At 44.8% G+C, this 22,038-nt stretch overlaps 1 protein-coding gene across 1 annotated transcript in view; it reads left to right on the top strand.

Moving 5' to 3' along the window:
* Window positions 1-426: 426 nt before the first annotated feature.
* The window catches only part of cav1 (caveolin 1), a 38,003-nt gene continuing 16,391 nt past the window's right edge, over window positions 427-22,038 (top strand). Inside the window, exons 1-2 of the mRNA XM_034175738.1 lie at window positions 427-578; window positions 1,302-1,469. Of these exons, the coding sequence (XP_034031629.1) occupies window positions 546-578; window positions 1,302-1,469 (201 nt within the window). The 5' untranslated portion in view covers window positions 427-545. The remainder of the gene's footprint in view (window positions 579-1,301; window positions 1,470-22,038) is intronic.

Below are 22,038 nucleotides of genomic sequence, written 5' to 3'. Positions count from 1 at the left end.
AGTTTATTTCTGCTCTAAGGTTGAACATTTTAACATGGGCTTCAATGGCAATCTGCTCCTTTCGAGCCAGCCTCAAGTGGCCTGTCAAGGAACTGCAACTATTTCATTTTCTGGGTGCGCCTCATTTTGGATTGTCAAAGCTTACTCCTTGTCTAAAGTCAGTGTTTTCACTGTTGAACTGCCATCGCTGTACACTTATATCTGACACCATCATTTAATGGTCTCCTATTCATCACTGATATAAATTAATAAACGCCCAGGTGACGCCCACATTCATCAGAACTAAAAAAATCTTCCAGCCTGCTCCTTGTTGCCCCTCAAAGTATTTTTACACTAATTACACCTCTCAGTATGTTTTCCAACCGCGGAATCACAGGTGATTCCGGAGCTGCAGGGGCGCGCGCGCCGTGGGTCCGAGGAGTTTCCTCGCATCTCCAAACACGTTCATTAAGTTGCCCCGTTCCTGTCCGCTTCTCCACCACGCCTCCCACTCTCCCACAGTGCGTGTATCTCAGCGCGCTGATCACTTTTAACCTGAAGACAACATGACAGGACCGAAGGACGGAGACACGGAGGAGGTACAGTGTCCGCAGCGAGCGCCTTATTTACGCTTCATTTCTTTAATTGTGCTCCATCATCGCCTAATTTCTAGTCCAGAACTACACTTCAAAATCAGCAGCGTCCAGGCTTCTAGTCATGAATATTTTTTTTTCAAACCAAGCGAACCTCAACTGAGCAAACCATTATTTTATTACGCATTAAGAATAAAAAAGCTTAAACGTTCGTGAGCAGATTCATACTCCGGGTAATGTAACGTTTATGTGAAAATAAAGGGTTTTTTTTTCTTTTAAAATATTAACTAGGTTGCAAGCATGAAACGAATCTAGTTTGACGGTGTGCGTAAAAGCAACTTTACGCACACTTTATGCACTGTGTTAAAGCGCAAATAATTTTTTCCAACTTTACTTTTATTGATGCAGTCACAGATATAAAGATGAACTAAATGTATCTTTGGGTTGACATATAGAATCTTGTTTTTGCGCATTATTAAAACTCCTCACAGATACTCTTTTGTTGCGCCTCGGGATATTGGATTTGTGTGTGGGTGGTGAGGACCCCTTGCGGCTGGATCGAGGGGTGTGGTACTTCTCTTGCATTGGTTTTAGACCCATCCCTGTTTGTGGGGCAGGCTGGTCTCTCGCAGCTCCACCAGTCGCTCTTTTCTCTCAGCGCGCCGCGCACTGTCCCTCCTCCTCTTCACTCCTTTCTCTCTCTCTCTCTCTCTCCTGCGGATCTTGCAGGAATTCGTGCACTCACCGTTCATCAGGAAACAGGGAAACATTTACAAACCCAACAACAAAGACATGGACAACGAAAGTCTGAACGAGAAGACGATGGAGGATGTCCACACAAAAGAAATCGACCTGGTCAACCGGGACCCCAAACACATAAACGACGACGTCGTCAAGGTGAGATCAAAATTTGTTTTGAAACTTTTGTGCGCACCTGCCTCTGTCTGAGCTATGACTCTCCTGCTGAGTTTAAACCTCCGCTCTGTTGGAGCTGTCAGAGTGGTGCAGGCGGCTGTGTGCGTCACAGGCGCATGGCACGCTTTTTATGCACAGGGCACTCACTGGACTGCACGCAGCGACTTTCCCCTTTTTAGGAAAATTATTTGTAACTCGTGATGAAATCTTACAATTTTCTCAAGACTTTAACGTCCTCGCTCAGAGGAAACATCATGAATTTCCTGGCACGGCTCACAGACTGTGCACGCGTCTCTCGTGGCGCGTATTCTGATGGAACGGCATAGATAAATATCTGAAGTGCACCTTTTTGAAACAGGGAAACACCCTGTTGGTCAGTTAGTGGTGGACTGAAGGGAGATCCCTCACCACTCCCCATCTCTCCTCCCCTCCATCACTCCCTTTTCCGATTAGTAACATCCTCCTCTTCTTTTGTTGGCTGCTCATGTTCCAAACTGTAACTGATAGTCTGACAAATTGGTTTAGGCTGATTACGAAGTGAGTCATCAGTAAACTGTCTCACTTACTAAATGTGCTCACTGTAAAGTTTCAACTGTTCAATAGTCGGCTGTTGATTTCTCTAATTCGTTGTCCGAAAATATTAAAAACTTGAGTGCACAAAGAGCGCACAAACCTCTGCCACGGCCTTCTGTCCGTCTGTGTTTTAAAGTTGAAGGCCAGGTGGGGGCGCTGTTTAGGTAATGTACCAAAAACATGGAAGATGGTGGCATACTTATAAAGATATGAACAATATGAAAAACAAAACAACAAAAAAAATCCTGGAATCTCTTCCACGAGCTCAGTCCCACGCTTGTACCAAACTCCACTGAAATCTTCTGCTGTATTTTTTTTTATTTTCTTTTGAACTATCCTGCTGACAACCCAAGAAACAGCAGCACTTTCCAAGGTGTTATTTAAAATACCATTTTGTCTGATCAACAGTAAAAACCCATTGTAACTTCTGCCAATTTCCTTTTGCCACTGCACAAACTGTGTCTATCTGTCAGGTCAAACCTTTTCACTGCAAATGGTGAAAACCACTTTTGAAAGCATGCCTCATGTCATAGTTTAGATCAGATGTCTGTTTATCTGACATTTCTCTTATGGATCCAGATGCAGCAGGTTCATCCAGGAAACCGGAGCCTATGTTTGTCATTGTAAATGACAAATGATTCATCAATAGTTAAAAATATATATTTCACAAAAAGCATCTAGTTGGAACAATGCATGTTGTACACGGTAAAATCACCAGTGTTAGTTTTACACTGGTATTTTTACTGTGTCAGGACCTCATTTGGCAGCTAGTTTCACACTTGCTCAGAAATGTAAGTGTCATGATGTATGGATGTGATCTCGACTGCTGTTTGCACTAACCCACAGTTTCCATCTGCCATGTGACTTACTGACATTCCAGCTGACTGTGTTCTGTGAAGTCGGCATCAACACAACAAATTCCAATAGGAATGCATATTAGATAACGTCTGCAAGTGGACTGACTTATTGGCATAAATTTATGCATCCGCCCGACCAACAGAGGTGGAGGTTGTAGCTCCTTGTCTGTCTGAAGGCAGGTTTTATCAAAGTGTTGTGGATGACTTCCACTAAAATGATGTTTTTTGCAGTGAATATTATAATAACATTTTGGCGGTGATCTTGTTCTGTCTGCACACCCCCCCCCCCCCCCCAAAAAAAAACATTATTCAACACTGTGTGGAAAGTTATGCACTGATCAAACATTCTTGCCTTATGACCTAACAAAGCCAGTCTTCTGACTTCCCTCTGTGTTGGTTGGTGGAGCCAATCAGGGGTGTGTGTCCTCTGGTGACTTATCCAGTTTTAATTTGTGATCATAGATGATCCCACTTCATGTAGTCAGGTGAGACTGACGCCCCAAACAGGAAGTGACAGTGTGGGAACAGCATAGACAAAGAGGGCTGAAGAATCCAAAAGGCACTTACTGCCCCCTTCTGGATGTTAGAGGACACTCAGAGGGGCTGTGAGGTGATTTCAGGTCGGGGAAATAGTTCTGCCAAGTGGAAGTGTGAGCTCTGAGTTCCACTGAAATGCACAGACAGGGAATCCCTCTCAACAGCCACCACTCCGCCATGTACTCAGGCCACACACAACACAGTACACAATGTACCGTGCACGCTCACGCACACACGCTGGATTGTTGCATTCATGGATTCAAGCTGTGCTCCTGCAGCTGGCCTCAATCACCTGGCCACATCAAAGACACTCCTCTGCTGACATGCATGTGCAGTATTTTCCTGTGCTGAAGCAGTGGGCTTTTTAAAGCTGAGGGGAGGGGCTTCAGCAGAGTGGAATCCCCCACTGGAAGACACTTTTCACCGGGACACATGTGGACACTTTGTCCTGCTGCTGAATGAAATTCAACTAATGATATTTCATCTGGAACAAATATGATTGTTGACTGATTATTGTTTTACCAAACTACCTCAGTCATGTTTTCATCTTTACCCAGTCATCAATTAATATGTTTAAAAATCAGAATTTACAGTTTTAACAAATTACTTACTTCACAAGAGTTGAAATTAATCAATAGCTCGACCATCAAAACAACTGTCAGGAAATATATTTTGAAAATCAAACAATGGTTTTACCCATATATGAAGGTTGGAGTCGAGGTTTGTGTTTCAAGCTACGTGTCTGTGATCACACTTCATGTACATTGTGTCAGTCCACCGAGCTGTAAATGGGTCGCATCCTTGTCTTGAGAAGTAACATGCACCAGACTGGAAACCCGTCCACGCTCTCACCCGCCTCACCCTGTAGTATAAGCACCACTCTGATGGGCCTCTAGGCACAGTGGGTTAGTGGGTAGCACTGTTGCCTCACGTCAAGAAGGTCATTGGATCGATTCCCACCTCTGGCCTTTCAGTGTGGAGTTTGCATGTTCTCCCTGTGTTTGCCTGGGTTCCCTCCAGGTGTTCCGGCTTCCTCCCATATCCAAAGACATGCAGGTTAGGTGAATTGGAAACTTTAAATTGTCTGTAGGTGTGCATACGCGTGTGAATGTGTGTGTCTGTCTGCATATGGCCCTGCGACAGACTGGCATCCTGTGCAGGGTGTACCCCGCCTCATGCCCTGTGACTGCTGGGATAGGCTCCAGCACCCCTGTGACCCTTAACTGGAGTAAGTGGGTATAGAAAATGGGTGTGTGTATTATACAACCCCAATTCCAATGAAGTTGGGACGTTGTGTAAAATGTAAATAAAAACAGAATACAATGATTTGCAAATCCTCTTCATCCTATATTCAATTGAATACACCACAAAGACAAAATATTTAATGTTCAAACTGATAAACCTTATTGTTTTTGTGCAAATATTTGCTCATTTTGAAATGGATGCCTGCAACACGTTTCAAAAAAGCTGGGACAGTGGTGTGTTTACCACTGTGTTACATCACCTTTCCTTCTAACAACATTCAATAAGCGAAAGTGCCAAAAACCAGCATGCTGAAAGATCACATCAGAAATTAGTCCAGCTTTTCATTCCAACTTCCTGCTAACAGTCTCCAGACAGCACAGTGGAGTTGTTTTGTGTGTGCGTGCGTGCACGTTTTGTGTGGGTGTGTGCGCGCATGTGTGGGCACGTGCATGTGTGTGCACGTGTGGCATGTCTGTGCATGAGGACATGCGTGCGTGTGTGTGTGCACCTGTGCAGAGTGCAGTGGTACCAAATGTATGGAACCAAATTTTCACTCTAAATGGAACCAAATTTTCACTCTAAATGCAATGCAACAGAAATGGGATGAATTAATCCATGTCATGTGACATACAAAGCACCAATCAAATGTCAAGGATCCACTCAGCCATTTTATAGATAGATAGATAGATAGATAGATAGATAGATAGATAGATAGATAGATAGATAGATAGATAGATAGATAGATAGATAGATAGATAGATAGATAGATAGATAGATAGATAGATAGATAGATAGATAGATAGATAGATAGATAGATAGATAGATAGATAGATAGATAGACAGACAGACAGACAGACAGACAGACAGATAGATAGATAGATAGATAGATAGATATTGAATACTGAATGTCATGGGGGTTTTGAACTGTATAAGGAAATGAAACATTCAGTTTTAAGATGCATTAAAAACTGTTTTCTGACATTTTAAGGACTAAATGATTAGTTAAATAAAAGTAAACATGTCCACAAATGAATCAGTATTGACAAGAATAATGACTTGCAGCCGAAGCAGAAACATTTATTGTTCATGAAACACTTCCAGATCATAAGGAGAAGGATTTAATGCCATCCCAACCATTATTCAAATTCAGCAAAAATTATGGAAGTTTTGCAAAATATCCAGATCAAAGCATCCAAGGATATATTACACAAATCCAGTCACCAAATTTAATGAAAAATGGAAATCTGTGGTCACTTGTATTGTGGAGAATAACTGCTGGAAAAATACTATTTCAATAAGTCAAATTCTATTCACTGTTGGAACATGCATCATCTGCAAATCAATCTCTTTGCAGATTCTAACCTAATATTTTCCCTGACAACGAAAGCGGTCCAACCAACAAAAGAGGCCATTAATGGCCCACACTGAGTCTTCTGTCTTTGTCTATTCAGACAGTGACAGGCGGGAGATAGAGGGCTGGAAATAGCACATCGCCTTATTTACTCAATAATACGGCAGCCTGGCTGACTGCACACACGCTGACCTTAAGAAGCTCCATTGTTTCATATCAAACTTCAGAAGACATTCAGACTTAATCTCCACAAACTGAAGTTACTGTAATAAAGTCTTAGTGTGTTTAATCTAATCTCTTGCTTGCCTCTACTGGTGGTTGGCTCTCACTGCGGTATTGTATCACTTCCTGTTCCGGAGAACAGCGGTGTTTTGCTGTATCTGTTAGCTGTTTAATCTGCGCAGTTAGATTGATCTAGTTAACTAGATAACGATTTGTTTCACAGTGTAATCTTTACGTGCCTTAACTAAAGCACTCCCTCTGCTGAATCACCTCTAAATTATTTACACATTATTCACTTTGTGTGTTTTTAGGAATCCGCTAGCTTAGCGCAGCTACTAGCTCTTAGCCGATTTAGCATGGCGGCTTCTCCTGTCTCTCCCGCACTTCTCTGCTCTGGGTGTGAAATGTTTAGTTATTCCTCAGCCTCCTTTAGCAGTAATGGTACTTGTAATAAGTGTAGCTTATTCGTAGCTTTGGAGGCCAGGCTGGGCGAAATGGAGACTCGGCTCCGCACCGTGGAAAATTCTATAGCTAGCCAGGCCCCTGTAGTCGGTGCGGACCAAGGTAGCTTAGCCGCCGTTAGTTCCCTTCCAGCAGATCCCGAGCAGCCGGGAAAGCAGGCCGACTGGGTGACTGTGAGGAGGAAGCGTAGCCCTAAACAAAAGCCCCGTGTACACTGCCAACCCGTTCACATTTCTAACCGTTTTTCCCCACTTGGCGACACACCCGCCGAGGATCAAACTCTGGTTATTGGCGACTCTGTTTTGAGAAATGTGAAGTTAGCGACACCAGCAACCATAGTCAATTGTCTTCCGGGGGCCAGAGCAGGCGACATTGAAGGAAATTTGAAACTGCTGGCTAAGGCTAAGCGTAAATTTGGTAAGATTGTAATTCACGTCAGCAGTAATGACACCCGGTTACGCCAATCGGAGGTCACTAAAATTAACATTGAATCGGTGTGTAACTTTGCAAAAACAATGTCGGACTTTGTAGTTTTCTCTGGGCCCCTCCCCAATCGGACCGGGAGTGACATGTTTAGCCACATGTTCTCCTTGAATTGCTGGCTGTCTGAGTGGTATCCAAAAAATGAGGTGGGCTTCATAGATAATTGGCAAAGCTTCTGGGGAAAACCTGGTCTTGTTAGGAGAGACGGCATCCATCCCACTTTAGATGGAGCAGCTCTCATTTCTAGAAATCTGGCCAATTTTCTTAAATCCTCCAAACCGTGACTATCCAGAGTTGGGACCAGGAAGCAGAGTTGTAATCTGACACACCTCTCTGCAGCTTCTCTCCCCCTGCCATCCCCTCATTACCCCATCCCTGTAGAGATGGTGCCTGCTCCCAGACCACCAATAACCAGCAAAAATCTATTTAAGCATAAAAATTCAAAAAGAAAAAAATAATACAGCACCTTCAACTGCACCACAGACTAAAACAGTTAAATGTGGTCTATTAAACGTTAGGTCTCTCTCTTCTAAGTCCCTGTTAGTAAATTATACAATAATTGATCAACATATTGATTTATTCTGCCGTACAGAAACCTGGTTACAGCAGGATGAATATATTAGTTTAAATGAGTCAACACCCTCGAGTCACACTAACTGTCAGAATGCTCGTAGCACGGGCCGAGGAGGAGGATTAGCAGCAATCTTCCATTCCAGCTTAAAAACCCAGACAGAGCTTTAATTCATTTGAAAGCTTGACTCTTAGTCTTGTCCATCCAAATTGGAAGTCCCAAAAAACAGTTTTATTTGTTATTATCTATCGTCCACCTGGTCGTTACTGTGAGTTTCTCTGTGAATTTTCAGACCTTTTGTCTGACTTAGTGCTTAGCTCAGATAAGATAATTATAGTGGGCGATTTTAACATCCACACAGATGCTGAGAATGACAGCCTCAACACTGCATTTAATCTATTATTAGACTCAATTGGCTTTGCTCAAATGAGTCCACCCACCACTTTAATCATATCTTAGATCTTGTTCTGACTTATGGTATGGAAATTGGGTGAATAAAAAGAAAAAAATGGCACAGGATTCAAAGTTACACATTCTGATTACCAGACGGAAAATTTACCACTACACTACAATCACTTTCTTGCAATAGGAGCATGAAATGGGTAAAATCAACAAGCAGATAAACATATTTTCTTTAAAAAAATGTTTGGTACAGTGTATTTCTGCTGATACGTGACTGAAAGTGTCACATTTGTCATACTGTTGGCTTGTCCTGGTCATGCGGCGCACTGCTCACGGGTGTCACGTCTGACGTGTGTCCTGTCAGACGTGACATTCAGATCGCTTCCTACGTGTCTGTTTCTCCTCCCATCGCAAAAGCGATATATGTTTTTACTGTATGTATTTCCACACAAGCACACACACACACACACACATGTGTGTCCATCAAATCATGGGACGTGTGCTGCAGCTGTGATGTCCAGGATGGGAGATGTCCCAACAGCTGTGGGCAGCTAGCCATGCCCCCTGTCCTGTAAGCAAACAGACCAAGATGTTGTATGGCTGGGGGGCCTGGCTGCCTTTTTGTTTCTGTCTTTTGTTTTTCCTTCCAGGTGGCTTGCATTTGGGACTGAGTGGCTGTGTTGCTGAGGTTATCAGGACCTCACCCTGATCACCTGCGGCTCGTCAGAACTCACAGCTGTGGTGCATCTATATGGATTGGAACATGGTGGCATTTAAGACTGGAGTATACAGTGTGTATTTGCCAGAGACTCGACCTTGTGACCAGACGGGTGAGATCGTCGTCTCGGGAGCCATCTCATCATCAGTGGATGCAGAGAACGTCCAGGGTTTGATGCACGGTCTGTGAAAGAGGAGGGGGTGAGGTCTCACGCTCGTCAGCACACTTCCTGAGGTACGTTAGATTTTGTGACTAACGTTTATACAGTCAGTAAATGTGGTGTCCCTCACACCTTATTATATTGAGCTGTACGTTAGTCATGTATCGGCTTCCACTGCAGTGGAGTTTTGTGAACTGGATGTTCCATGCCTGCAGGTTGGGAAGCTGATTAGTAATTAAGCCAGGAAGTGTTTGCTGTTTATGTACACCTTTGAGTGGTCTCTCTGTGTGTAGAGTGTGGACTCACATAATGGTTCCTTCTTTCACAGACTCGGTTTGTTGCGGCCACCTGGGGGGTGTCGGCGGGGTCCTTGGGTCCGAACGGCTTCTGGCTCCGGACCGTTAGCGCTGCTGGGAGCGCACCGTATCACCACCACGCCAGACCGCACACTCTTTTGTTGTTTTGTATCACATCACTGTTATGTATTAAATTCAGTTAGCCTTTGTACCGTGCTCTGCTTATTTCATACTGGGTCCTTCAAACGCTGGTCGGTTCTCCGAGCTGCGTCCGACACATAACAGTAGTCTCTGGCCAAACATCACGGACCCAGCGGTAGCAGAGACGGTAACGCGCCGGGAAGGCGGCAGCAGACGTTCAGTAGTTATCCGGATCAGTTGCGGGTGCTCTCCGCCCGGATGGTGCGTGTTTGAGACCCATTGTTGAATACTGATTTGTGCTCTCTTGCAGCCGTGTTCCTGTGTTGTGCCTTATCCGTGGGTCGTGGTGGAGTGTGACTGGCGACGGCTTCGCGTCACGCTCCGACCGGATAAGAGGTTTAAACGGGAGCTGCAAGAGTGTGTCTGTAATGGGTGCACGCGCACGGCGGAGCTCTGTGGCACGGGTCGCTGAGCTTCCTGTGTTACAGTTGTAGCCCCGTTTCCCCGGATAAAGTTAACTACTGCGTCTGTTGTATCAGCTCCGGCGTTATTTAGTTGAGCACATTTTGGTTGTGTGTTGCACACAGCTGTGCACGGAGATGCAGCTCGTTTGTTTTCTGTCACCAAAGGGGGTTTTTTCATTTTTAGCACTTTGGCTCCCTCTTTTGGTGACTTAGTCACATTACCGTTAAGCTCTTAAGTTAGAACAGGTGTGTTCGACTTGTTTGAGCTTAACGGTATACGTCACTGATTTGTTTTGTGTTAGTTCATTTCGTGTGGGTGTTTTTTGAGTTGGTTTTTGTGTGGGATTTTTTTTTTTTTTTTCCACTGTTTGTGTCTGGGGTTGTGACCCTGCAGCCTGTCAAAAAAAAAAAAAAAAAGGACCCAAACAACTGTATGTTGGTCTGTTAGTCTTTCTTTTTTATTTCTTTTTGTTGCACCTCCCCAGGGTTTGATGGGACGGTCCCCTGGGGGGTGATGGGGTGGTACTTGGGTTTTTTTTTCTTTTTTTTGTTTGTTTTTGTTATGCCCTCTCTTCTCCTCTGACTCCAGCCGGGTGAGCCGTAGTGTCGGCGTTGCTGGAGTGGTGCAGTTTGGTTATACTGGGCGTTTCCCGGGTAACCTCTGCACCTGGGGGGGGGGGGGGTGTTTTTTGATTCCCTGTTCCACCTCCGGCTTCAGCATGCCTTTGGCCGTCTGCCATCGGCGTGGCTGAGGTTTGGGGCAGTGGGATATACCCGCAGCTAGTGGCTGGTGTAGAAGTCGGAGGAGTGGTGCCGTTTGCCATAACCGCTGTTCCACTCCTCCCGGTTGGCTTCTGGGGTATAGTCACGGTTGGTGACACTGGACGTGCTTCCAGTTTCCACTGCGCCAAGGGGGTGGGGTTGGGGTTGTTTTGTTTGTATGTTTTTTTTTTCTCTCTTCTTGTTTTCCCCCCAGTTTCCACCCTCAGGGTTTGACTGTGGTGTCCTCTGGGGGGGAAAGGGCTGTGGGTCCATCTAGCCATAGACGGCTGGGGCTGGGTCCGTTGGTCATGAGGGGAGGCGTATCCTGGGGTTGACGAGTGGTCCTCTGGGAGGCGCTGGGAGTCCCCGTGGGTGAAGTTGGATCCCAGAGGGACCTCGGCTGTGGTTATTACTCCTGGAGCTGGCGGGAAGTCCTCTGGGGGGTGTTGGTCCCTACATGTCGTTTGGGGGGGGGGGGGGTGTTTTAGCACTTTTATTTGTAAGCTTAAGTTTGGGGTTTTTCTTTTCTCCTCTTCCCGGGGTTTGATAGGACGGTCCCCTGGGGAGGGGGGTGGTTTGGTTGTTTGTGTTTGTCTTTTTGTTTTATGACTAATGACCGCACAGGTTTAAGAACTCCTGGCCACACCTGTGCTAAGTGACTGACTGAAACAAAGGCAAGGATGCAGCCAGAGGAGAGGACATCAACCATTCTGTTGGAAGACGAATGCAGATGCGGTTTCCAGCCATGGTCCCTGGAGGGGGGTGTTTCTCCTGTTTCTCTTTTGTTTTTCCTTCCAGGTGGCTTGCATTTGGGACTGAGTGGCTGTGTTGCTGAGGTTATCAGGACCTCACCCTGATCACCTACAGTGGGAAGGAAAAACTCACTTTTAACAGGAAGAAACCTCCAGCAGAACCAGGCTCAGGGAGGGGCAGTCTTCTGCTGGGACTGGTTGGGGCTGAGGGAGAGAACCAGGAAAAAGACATGCTGTGGAGGGGAGCAGAGATCGATCACTAATGATTAAATGCAGAGTGGTGCATACAGAGCAAAAAGAGAAAGAAACAGTGCATCATGGGAAACCCCCAGCAGTCTACGTCTATAGCAGCATAACTAAGGGATGGTTCAGGGTCACCTGATCCAGCCCTAACTATAAGCTTTAGCAAAAAGGAAAGTTTTAAGCCTAATCTTAAAAGTAGAGAGGGTGTCTGTCTCCCTGATCTGAATTGGGAGCTGCTTCCACAGGAGAGGAGCCTGAAAGCTGAAGGCTCTGCCTCCCATTCTACTCTTACAAACCCTAGGAACTACAAGTAAGCCTGCAGTCTGAGAGCGAAGCGCTCTATTGGGGTGATATGGTACTACGAGGTCCCTAAGATAAGATGGGACCTGATTATTCAAAACCTTATAAGTAAGAAGAAGAATTTTAAATTCTATTCTAGAATTAACAGGAAGCCAATGAAGAGAGGCCAATATGGGTGAGATATGCTCTCTCCTTCTAGTCCCCGTCAGTACTCTAGCTGCAGCATTTTGAATTAACTGAAGGCTTTTTAGGGAACTTTTAGGACAACCTGATAATAATGAATTACAATAGTCCAGCCTAGAGGAAATAAATGCATGAATTAGTTTTTCAGCATCACTCTGAGACAAGACCTTTCTGATTTTAGAGATATTGCGTAAATGCAAAAAAGCAGTCCTACATATTTGTTTAATATGCGCTTTGAATGACATATCCTGATCAAAAATGACTCCAAGATTTCTCACAGTATTACTAGAGGTCAGGGTAATGCCATCCAGAGTAAGGATCTGGTTAGACACCATGTTTCTAAGATTTGTGGGGCCAAGTACAATAACTTCAGTTTTATCTGAGTTTAAAAGCAGGAAATTAGAGGTCATCCATGTCTTTATGTCTGTAAGACAATCCTGCAGTTTAGCTAATTGGTGTGTGTCCTCTGGCTTCATGGATAGATAAAGCTGGGTATCATCTGCGTAACAATGAAAATTTAAGCAATACCGTCTAATAATACTGCCTAAGGGAAGCATGTATAAAGTGAATAAAATTGGTCCTAGCACAGAACCTTGTGGAACTCCATAATTAACTTTAGTCTGTGAAGAAGATTCCCCATTTACATGAACAAATTGTAATCTATTAGACAAATATGATTCAAACCACCGCAGCGCAGTGCCTTTAATACCTATGGCATGCTCTAATCTCTGTAATAAAATTTTATGGTCAACAGTATCAAAAGCAGCACTGAGGTCTAACAGAACAAGCACAGAGATGAGTCCACTGTCCGAGGCCATAAGAAGATCATTTGTAACCTTCACTAATGCTGTTTCTGTACTATGATGAATTCTAAAACCTGACTGAAACTCTTCAAATAGACCATTCCTCTGCAGATGATCAGTTAGCTGTTTTACAACTACCCTTTCAAGAATTTTTGAGAGAAAAGGAAGGTTGGAGATTGGCCTATAATTAGCTAAGATAGCTGGGTCAAGTGATGGCTTTTTAAGTAATGGTTTAATCCTGCACCTTAAAAGCCTATGGTACATAGCCAACTAACAAAGATAGATTGATCATATTTAAGATCGAAGCATTAAATAATGGTAGGGCTTCCTTGAGCAGCCTGGTAGGAATGGGGTCTAATAAACATGTTGATGGTTTGGATGAAGTAACTAATGAAAATAACTCAGACAGAACAATCGGAGAGAAAGAGTCTAACCAAATACCGGCATCACTGAAAGCAGCCAAAGATAACGATACGTCTTTGGGATGGTTATGAGTAATTTTTTCTCTAATAGTTAAAATTTTGTTAGCAAAGAAAGTCATGAAGTCATTACTAGTTAAAGTTAATGGAATACTCAGCTCAATAGAGCTCTGACTCTTTGTCAGCCTGGCTACAGTGCTGAAAAGAAACCTGGGGTTGTTCTTATTTTCTTCAATTAGTGATGAGTAGAAAGATGTCCTAGCTTTACGGAGGGCTTTTTTATAGAGCAACAGACTCTTTTTCCAGGCTAAGTGAAGATCTTCTAAATTAGTGAGACGCCATTTCCTCTCCAACTTACGGGTTATCTGCTTTAAGCTACGAGTTTACGAGTTATACCACGGAGTCAGACACTTCTGATTTAAAGCTCTCTTTTTCAGAGGAGCTACAGCATCCAAAGTTGTCTTCAATGAGGATGTAAAACTATTGACGAGATACTCTATCTCCCTTACAGAGTTTAGGTAGCTACTCTGCACTGTGTTGGTATATGGCATTAGAGAACATAAAGAAGGAATCATATCCTTAAACCTAGTTACAGCGCTTTCTGAAAGACTTCTAGTGTAATGAAACTTATTCCCTACTGCTGGGTAGTCCATCAGAGTAAATGTAAATGTTATTAAGAAATGATCAGACAGAAGAGAGTTTTCAGGGAATACTGTTAAGTCTTCTATTTCCATACCATAAGTCAGAACAAGATCTAAGATATGATTAAAGTGGTGGGTGGACTCATTTACTTTTTGAGCAAAGCCAATAGAGTCTAATAATAGATTAAATGCAGTGTTGAGGCTGTCATTCTCAGCATCTGTGTGGATGTTAAAATTGCCCACTATAATTATCTTATCTGAGCTAAGCACTAAGTCAGACAAAAGGTCTGAAAATTCACAGAGAAACTCACAGTAACGACCAGGTGGACGATAGATAATAACAAATAAAACTGGTTTTTGGGACTTCCAATTTGGATGGACAAGACTAAGAGACAAGCTTTCAAATGAATTAAAGCTCTGTCTGGGTTTTTGATTAATTAATAAGCTGGAATGGAAGATTGCTGCTAATCCTCCGCCCCGGCCCGTGCTTCGAGCATTCTGACAGTTAGTGTGACTCGGGGGTGTTGACTCATTTAAACTAACATATTCATCCTGCTGTAACCAGGTTTCTGTTAGGCAGAAAAAATCAATATGTTGATCAATTATTATATCATTTACCAACAGGGACTTAGAAGAGAGAGACCTAATGTTTAATAGACCACATTTAACTGTTTTAGTCTGTGGTGCAGTTGAAGGTGCTATATTATTTTTCTTTTTGAATTTTTATGCTTAAATAGATTTTTGCTGGTTATTGGTAGTCTGGGAGCAGGCACCGTCTCTACGGGGATGGGGTAATGAGGGGATGGCAGGGGGAGAGAAGCTGCAGAGAGGTGTGTAAGACTACAACTCTGCTTCCTGGTCCCAACCTTGGATAGTCACGGTTTGGAGGATTTAAGAAAATTGGCCAGATTTCTAGAAATGAGAGCTGCTCCATCCAAAGTGGGATGGATGCCGTCTCTCCTAACAAGACCAGGTTTTCCCCAGAAGCTTTGCCAATTATCTATGAAGCCCACCTCATTTTTTGGACACCACTCAGACAGCCAGCAATTCAAGGAGAACATGCGGCTAAACATGTCACTCCCGGTCCGATTGGGGAGGGGCCCAGAGAAAACTACAGAGTCCGACATTGTTTTTGCAAAGTTACACACCGATTTAATGTTAATTTTAGTGACCTCCGATTGGCGTAACCGGGTGTCATTACTGCCGACGTGAATTACAATCTTACCAAATTTACGCTTAGCCTTAGCCAGCAGTTTCAAATTTCCTTCAATGTCGCCTGCTCTGGCCCCCGGAAGACAATTGACTATGGTTGCTGGTGTCGCTAACTTCACATTTCTCAAAACAGAGTCGCCAATAACCAGAGTTTGATCCTCGGCGGGTGTGTCGTCGAGTGGGGAAAAACGGTTAGAGATGTGAACGGGTTGGCGGTGTACACGGGGCTTCTGTTTAGGGCTACGCTTCCTCCTCACAGTCACCCAGTCAGCCTGCTTTCCCGGCTGCTCGGGATCTGCCAGGGGGGAACTAACGGCGGCTAAGCTACCTTGGTCCACACCGACTACAGGGGCCTGGCTAGCTGTAGAATTTTCCATGGTGCGGAGCCGAGTCTCCAATTCGCCCAGCCTGGCCTCCAAAGCTACGAATAAGCTACACTTATTACAAGTACCGTTACTGCTAAAGGAGGCCGAGGAATAACTAAACATTTCACACCCAGAGCAGAAAAGTGCGGGAGAGACAGGAGAAGCCGCCATGCTAAATCGGCTAAGAGCTAGTAGCTACGCTAAGCTAGCGGATTCCTAAAAACACGCAAAGTGAATAATGTGTAAATAATTTAGAGGTGATTCAGCAGAAGGAGTGCTTTAGTTAAGGCACGTAAAGATTACACTGGGAAACAAATCGTAATCTAGATAACTAGATCAATCTAACTGCGCAGATTAAACAGCTAACAGATACAGAAAAACACCGCTGTGCTCCGGAACAGGAAGTGATACAATACCGCTGTGAGTGCCAACCACCAGTAGAGGCAAGATGACAGCCTTGACTGCCCCTCCCTGAGCCTGGTTCTGCTGGAGGTTTCTTCCTGTTAAAAGGGAGTTTTTCCTTCCCACTGTTGCCAAGTGCTTGCTCACAGGGGGTCGCTTTGACCGTTGGGGTTTTTACGTAATTATTGTATGGCCTTGCCTTACAATATAAAGCGCCTTGGGGCAACTGTTTGTTGTGATTTGGCGCTATTTAAATAAAATTGATTGAATTGATTGATTGATCATGTGTGTCAGCTGGAATTTGGACGACACCTGGCCCAAACAGTCCCAAGAGTCACTGCACTGTTGTATCCTTAATTTTGGGCAGTAAAGAAGGCTGTTTTTGTTGACTGCATTCCAAGGAGTCTTCAAAATGAGACTCTGATCGTGCCACTATGTTGCATGCAACCTTCAAAGGATGCAGATTGATGCTGAGGGTAGGGATTGTGACACAGTCTGTATTTCAAAGCTTGAAGTTCCCATCTGTTCTGCTGGACCACGCTAATAGACTACCTCAGGTATCAGTTTGGGACTCCGACGAGGGCGGTTGCATCTCCTCCACTGTCCCTTATCTCTGTTCTCTGCCTTTGACCTTCAAGTCCCTACTTCACCAAACTGTGAATTCCTCAAATTATATTGGATTCTGGATCTATTGGACTACTATTGGATTAACCATGGAATTGATCAGCTGGTCTCTGAACACTATTGACACCATTTTTCTACAAGAAAGTCAGGACCGGGGGATCCTACCTGCCCAGATGGAACGTATCCTGCGGGCTATGTTCTCGACTCCTGGGGGTCTTGGCATGTTGCATGCTTGGCGCTTTTCTCCATTGAGGATGTCGAGGATTTATTCATTTTTGGTCTCATGGTAGCAGGGCTGGAACTTTCTGGCTTATGTGCTGCCCTGATCTACCGGAAATTTGGCAAGACGGCGGCATCAAGAACCATGGTCTCTTGCTTGTCTGAAGGTCAAATTGCCCTGCTGTCTCCTCCAGCGGGATTTGTTTCAGCCTGGGGAACATTGGCTGTTTCTTATCTCATCTCACAAAGACAATAAACTGTTTTTCACAGGACTGAAGCATGTTCCATTCACTTCCTCAACCCCCTCCCTCCCCATCAACACCTTCCCTTTCCGGCGCTCGCCAACGTCATTCCTTCCCCTGCAGGGGCTGTGCGGTTTTTAGCTGCAGCAGGTCCCCGTTCCCCCCAAGCTGGCAGCGGCGCGACTCCAGTTGCAGGGGCTACCACACACTCACATCGCCTCAATTTGGAAACAGACTGTTTCAAGTTTAGTGCACATAAACAATGTCAAATGTATATGTGTTGTCTTAATTCTGATGTGTGCCATTATTACGGTAAACAAGTAATAATTGTGGATTAATTGCTGTTTGTGGAATGTGAGTGTGGAAATCTCGTTGTTGTAATGACAATGATAATAAAGGTATCCATCCATCCATTACTTTGTGATTGATGTTAGCACAGCCAAGCCAAAATTTGACAGAATTTGCACCTAAAGCTGATACGTATGAGTGCTGTTGAAATTTGAGGATGGTGTACGTTTTACAGACAGGATATTGAATGCCAGACCTCTGACTGTACTCATGATTTTCATCGTAATGATGCATATTAAAACATTTGAAAACGTAAAAACACCTGGAAGCAAAGTTTTCAGCAAACAGCTTCATTTGGTGAGGTTCAAATCTCCTTCATCCTCCTGCGGTTGTGTTGGTGCCTCTCTGCAGAAGGCTCTCATTTAGTCTCAATCAAAGTTTTGGAAACTGGCACAGAGTGGTTCCACTTTAAAATTTGTAGCTGTGGAAAAATTAAATGGTAGACGCACTGGGTTTGTGGCTGCGGTGAGAGTTACATATACTACAAGACTGTAGCTCAGCCAGATGCACTGCGTGAGAGGCTTTTTTTTTTTTTGCTGCTGCCTGGAAAACACTGGGACTTACAGGCTGCTGTTTGCAGGATTTAAAAACTCTGCTGGGACACTGAAGGAGCTCTTTTCCAAGATAAAACATGCAGTGTTGGAATAAACATGAGAAATGCTTTAATCATGGAAACCATTAAAAAACAAACAGCAGTGGCCTTGGTGGCCACCAGATGTAGACGCTGGAAATGAAAGAAACTGACAAACTTATTTCAAGCTAAATGTAACTTTAAGACTGCAATGAGAGGGAGAAAGAGTAAAGAAAAAGAAAGTAAGAGAGAAAGAGAGAGAGTGGGGGGGTTAGGAAGAAGTGTCTGCTTTGGCTACATTGATACAAAATCCTTTCTGCAGAGTTGTGTAGACTTATGACAGTATTATTTCAGTTTTAGAGTGTGACTGCTGTTAAGTAATCGCTCCCCAACATAATCACTCCTGTGGTTTAGTACATTTCTGTGCATATACAATGCATCTCTCATTGATAACCACACCCGTACCCACAAGCCATGCAGCAGGTGGCAAATGTTCAGCATGTGACAGCCAGGCCTATGAGATATTACAGAGGGAAAACAAAGTTGCTTTTTTTATTGATTTGGTGCATCAGTGTTCACCAGCTGTTAATCAGTTTATCTCATTATATGTCTTTTTAATCTGGAGTTGTGCACAATCACAGCATGTATAGCAGGAGGTGGTAAAATCACAAGTCAGAATTTCAATACATCCACTTGGGAAATGATTCACAATATTAATACCAGCATTTTGGCATCAAAATTAATCCTATATCTTGAAAATATCCCCCCACCCCTTGAATGTAACAAAGTATGGTCTATTTTCAATTATCTGGCTATTCCGCTATGTGTAAAGTTTGTCCATGCTCTTCAAAAACTTTAAAAACATAAACCATTGTCAAAGGTTTTATAAAATTCTTTAGCCTGAGATCTTGTTTTTGGCTTGGCCATGACACTTGATTTACTACAACGTGCCATGCTGTGACTTCAAATTACATGTGTAATTGCATGATCACTGTAATAATATCAGTACTTATGTAGCATTTGTGACTTCTCTAAAACAAGTACTACCAAGTCAGGAGCATTTATATCAAACTTGAATGTTGTGTTCAATGCAAGGTTCATCAAAACGAATCATGAAGTCAAAACAATTACATTCTAATATTTCGAAAGATGTTAAAATTACAGTATATATTGCAGTTTTCGTTTTTGCATGGGGTGTTTTTTTTTTGTCATGGTAGACACCCACTTCCTATATGACATATTACACAATGCACATATTACACAATGCACAATCTCTGAAGTGGATGTAAGCATATTTGAAAAAATATATATTTTCTACCATTACCACCTCCTGCTAGCATGTATGGCATTTCAGGTAACAGCAACCTGAAGGGAATGGACTCAGTTTATCTGTCTCTTCATTCACTGTATTATACAGGGTCTGTGCCTCTGTTATTTCAAAGACTAGGATAATGTAAAACCAGAACAACAAATTCATCTAATTAAAAAAACTCTTTAGCACTGTGAGATGTTCTCAAATTGTGTTGCCTCATGGCATGACAAAGATGTGACAGGCTGTGTGATTCCAACCTTTCTGAAGTTTTTTGCTGAGTTGTTTACATTTGGAGTAAATCTGTTATGTGCAGACGCAAGTTGAGGAGCGGACCAATGTCTGACCGAACCCAGCACTAAATAACCAGAAAGCGGTTCCACAAACAAAACGATTTTATTTCCCCTCCAGTGCAATAATTAGTGTACAACATAAATATTTGGTTTGTCTGGCGGAGTGAAGGATGGCGCGCTCTCCAGCGCCCCAAAGGATCGAAGCCTCGGCGCTTCTGGACTCAGACTCACCGCCAAACACCCCCCAGGTGGACACGACAAACTGACTCTGTGAAGGATGGAAAAGGTGAGGTAAGTCAACAGAGCTACAGCAAATATCTTTCAGAGGCACACACTATCAGCAACACATTCAGGTCTGAATTTAAGCTTTATGTAAATGAGCAACTTCTCACAACAGGTGGAGGATCATCAGTCCGTACGCCACGGCAGTGAGAAGCAAACTGCACAATTCTCATCAATGTTCAAATATACTGCGTAACAAAATGCCAAATTACTATTAACGATCATTCAGACAATAATCACCTCTGATGTGTGCTGACAGCATGTGTCCCTCACCCGTCGTCCTTCACAGGCACAATGTGTCAAACCCTGGCGCGGTCCTCAGCGTCTCACAAACGAACGTCACAAGGTCGAGTTCCCGGCAATTCTGCTCGAACCACTCATGGCTTAAATGCAGAACGCCATCTCATTATCTGCTTCAGCTGAAAGTCTTTAAGTTTACACGTGAGCATCATCCACAGGTGCTGCAAGTCAGTAGGCCTGCACGTGAACATCCTCCACAGGTGCAGCTAATAATGCTGATGAGGGTGAAGGACTCTTCTGCCAGCACCGTCTCCACAGACAAAAACCAGTTTGCATACCACCTGGAGAGCAAAGAAAAGAAAACAACACAAAAACATCCAGTCAAACCCCCCAACACACAACAAATGTTGTGAAAGTGTAGGAACACGGACCCACAACAGGGGGCGCAAATGAACGGACAATGGAGAAGGTGACTAACAAGGTTTTACTGTTGTGAAATGTGCACAACTAATACAACAATTGACAATGTGGGGGTAAGCCGAATTCCACTGGTGTCGTGTGGGCAGGCTCGAAGGTAGGAGACGTCCGTCCAAGTCGAACCGGAACCACCCGGGTTTCCTCTGCCACCGAACCCTGGAAGTACTGGAACCGCCAAGTCCCGAATTCCCAGGTGGCCACTGCCTCCGCTCGTCGGATCCGGTACTGCTGGCAAGAAAACAGTAGACACACAGGTGTGGGTGCGGCTGCACCCAGTAACACAGAGGAGGGGAGAAGTCGCCTCCACCTCACGTCACAATGCTGCAGGAAGGTGAGTACTTATCTGAAGCTACGGCTTCTTGTAAACAGCTGTCCTGCAATGCTCAACAAGAAAGATAATATAATAATGTACGAAGTACAGCAGAGAATGTTACCTTTATCTTAAGGCGATATCTCGGCACTGAGGTGGAGACGCCGTCCTACTGATATACCTCCGTGCTGAGTGGAACAGCTGTGTCCAGTGATGGGTGACAGCTGTCACCCAGGCTGCTCCCATAAGGTGGCAGCGCCCTCTGGTGCCTGGAGCCCGCACTCCAGGCAGGGCGCCCTCTGGTGGTGGTGGGCCAGCAGTACCTCCTCTTCAGCGGCCCACACAACAGGACCCCCCCCCTCAACGGGCGCCTCCTGGCGCACGACCGGGCTTGTCCGGATGGCGACGATAGAAGTCGGCCAGGAGGGCCGGGTCCAGGATGAAGCCCTTCTTCACCCAGGAGCGCTCCTCGGGACCGTACCCCTCCCAGTCCACCAGGTACTGAAAACCCCGGCCCATCCGACGGACGTCAAGGAGCCGGCGCACAGTCCAAGCCGGTTCCCCATCGATGATCCGGGCAGGAGGTGGTGCCGGACCCGGGGTGCAGAGGGGTGAGGTGTGATGAGGTTTTATCCGATAAACATGAAATACTGGATGGATCCGCAGCGAGGCCGGAAGTTGGAGCCTCACTGCGGCGGGGTTGATGACTTTGAGGATTTTGAAAGGTCCGATGTATCGTTCCTGGAGTTTTGGGGAGTCCACCTGCAGAGGAATGTCCTTGGTGGACAACCATACCTCCTGCCCAGGACGATACTTGGGGGCCGGGGCCCGCCGCCGGTCTGCATGTTTCTTCGCCCTCGTCCGGGCCTTCAATAAAGCAGAGCGGGCGGCACGCCACACCCGACGGCACTTCCGTAGGTGGGCCTGGACCGAGGGCACACCGACCTCTCCCTCAACCACCGGAAACAGGGGGGGCTGATACCCCAAGCACACCTCAAAAGGGGAGAGGCCGGTGGCTGACGACACTTGACTGTTGTGGGCGTACTCGATCCAGGCCAGGTGGGTACTCCAG

The sequence above is a fragment of the Thalassophryne amazonica genome, chromosome 8, assembly GCF_902500255.1.
Source record: "Thalassophryne amazonica chromosome 8, fThaAma1.1, whole genome shotgun sequence".
NCBI classification, from domain to species: Eukaryota; Metazoa; Chordata; class Actinopteri; order Batrachoidiformes; family Batrachoididae; genus Thalassophryne; species Thalassophryne amazonica.
This window is presented reverse-complemented; position numbering and strand designations above follow the sequence as displayed.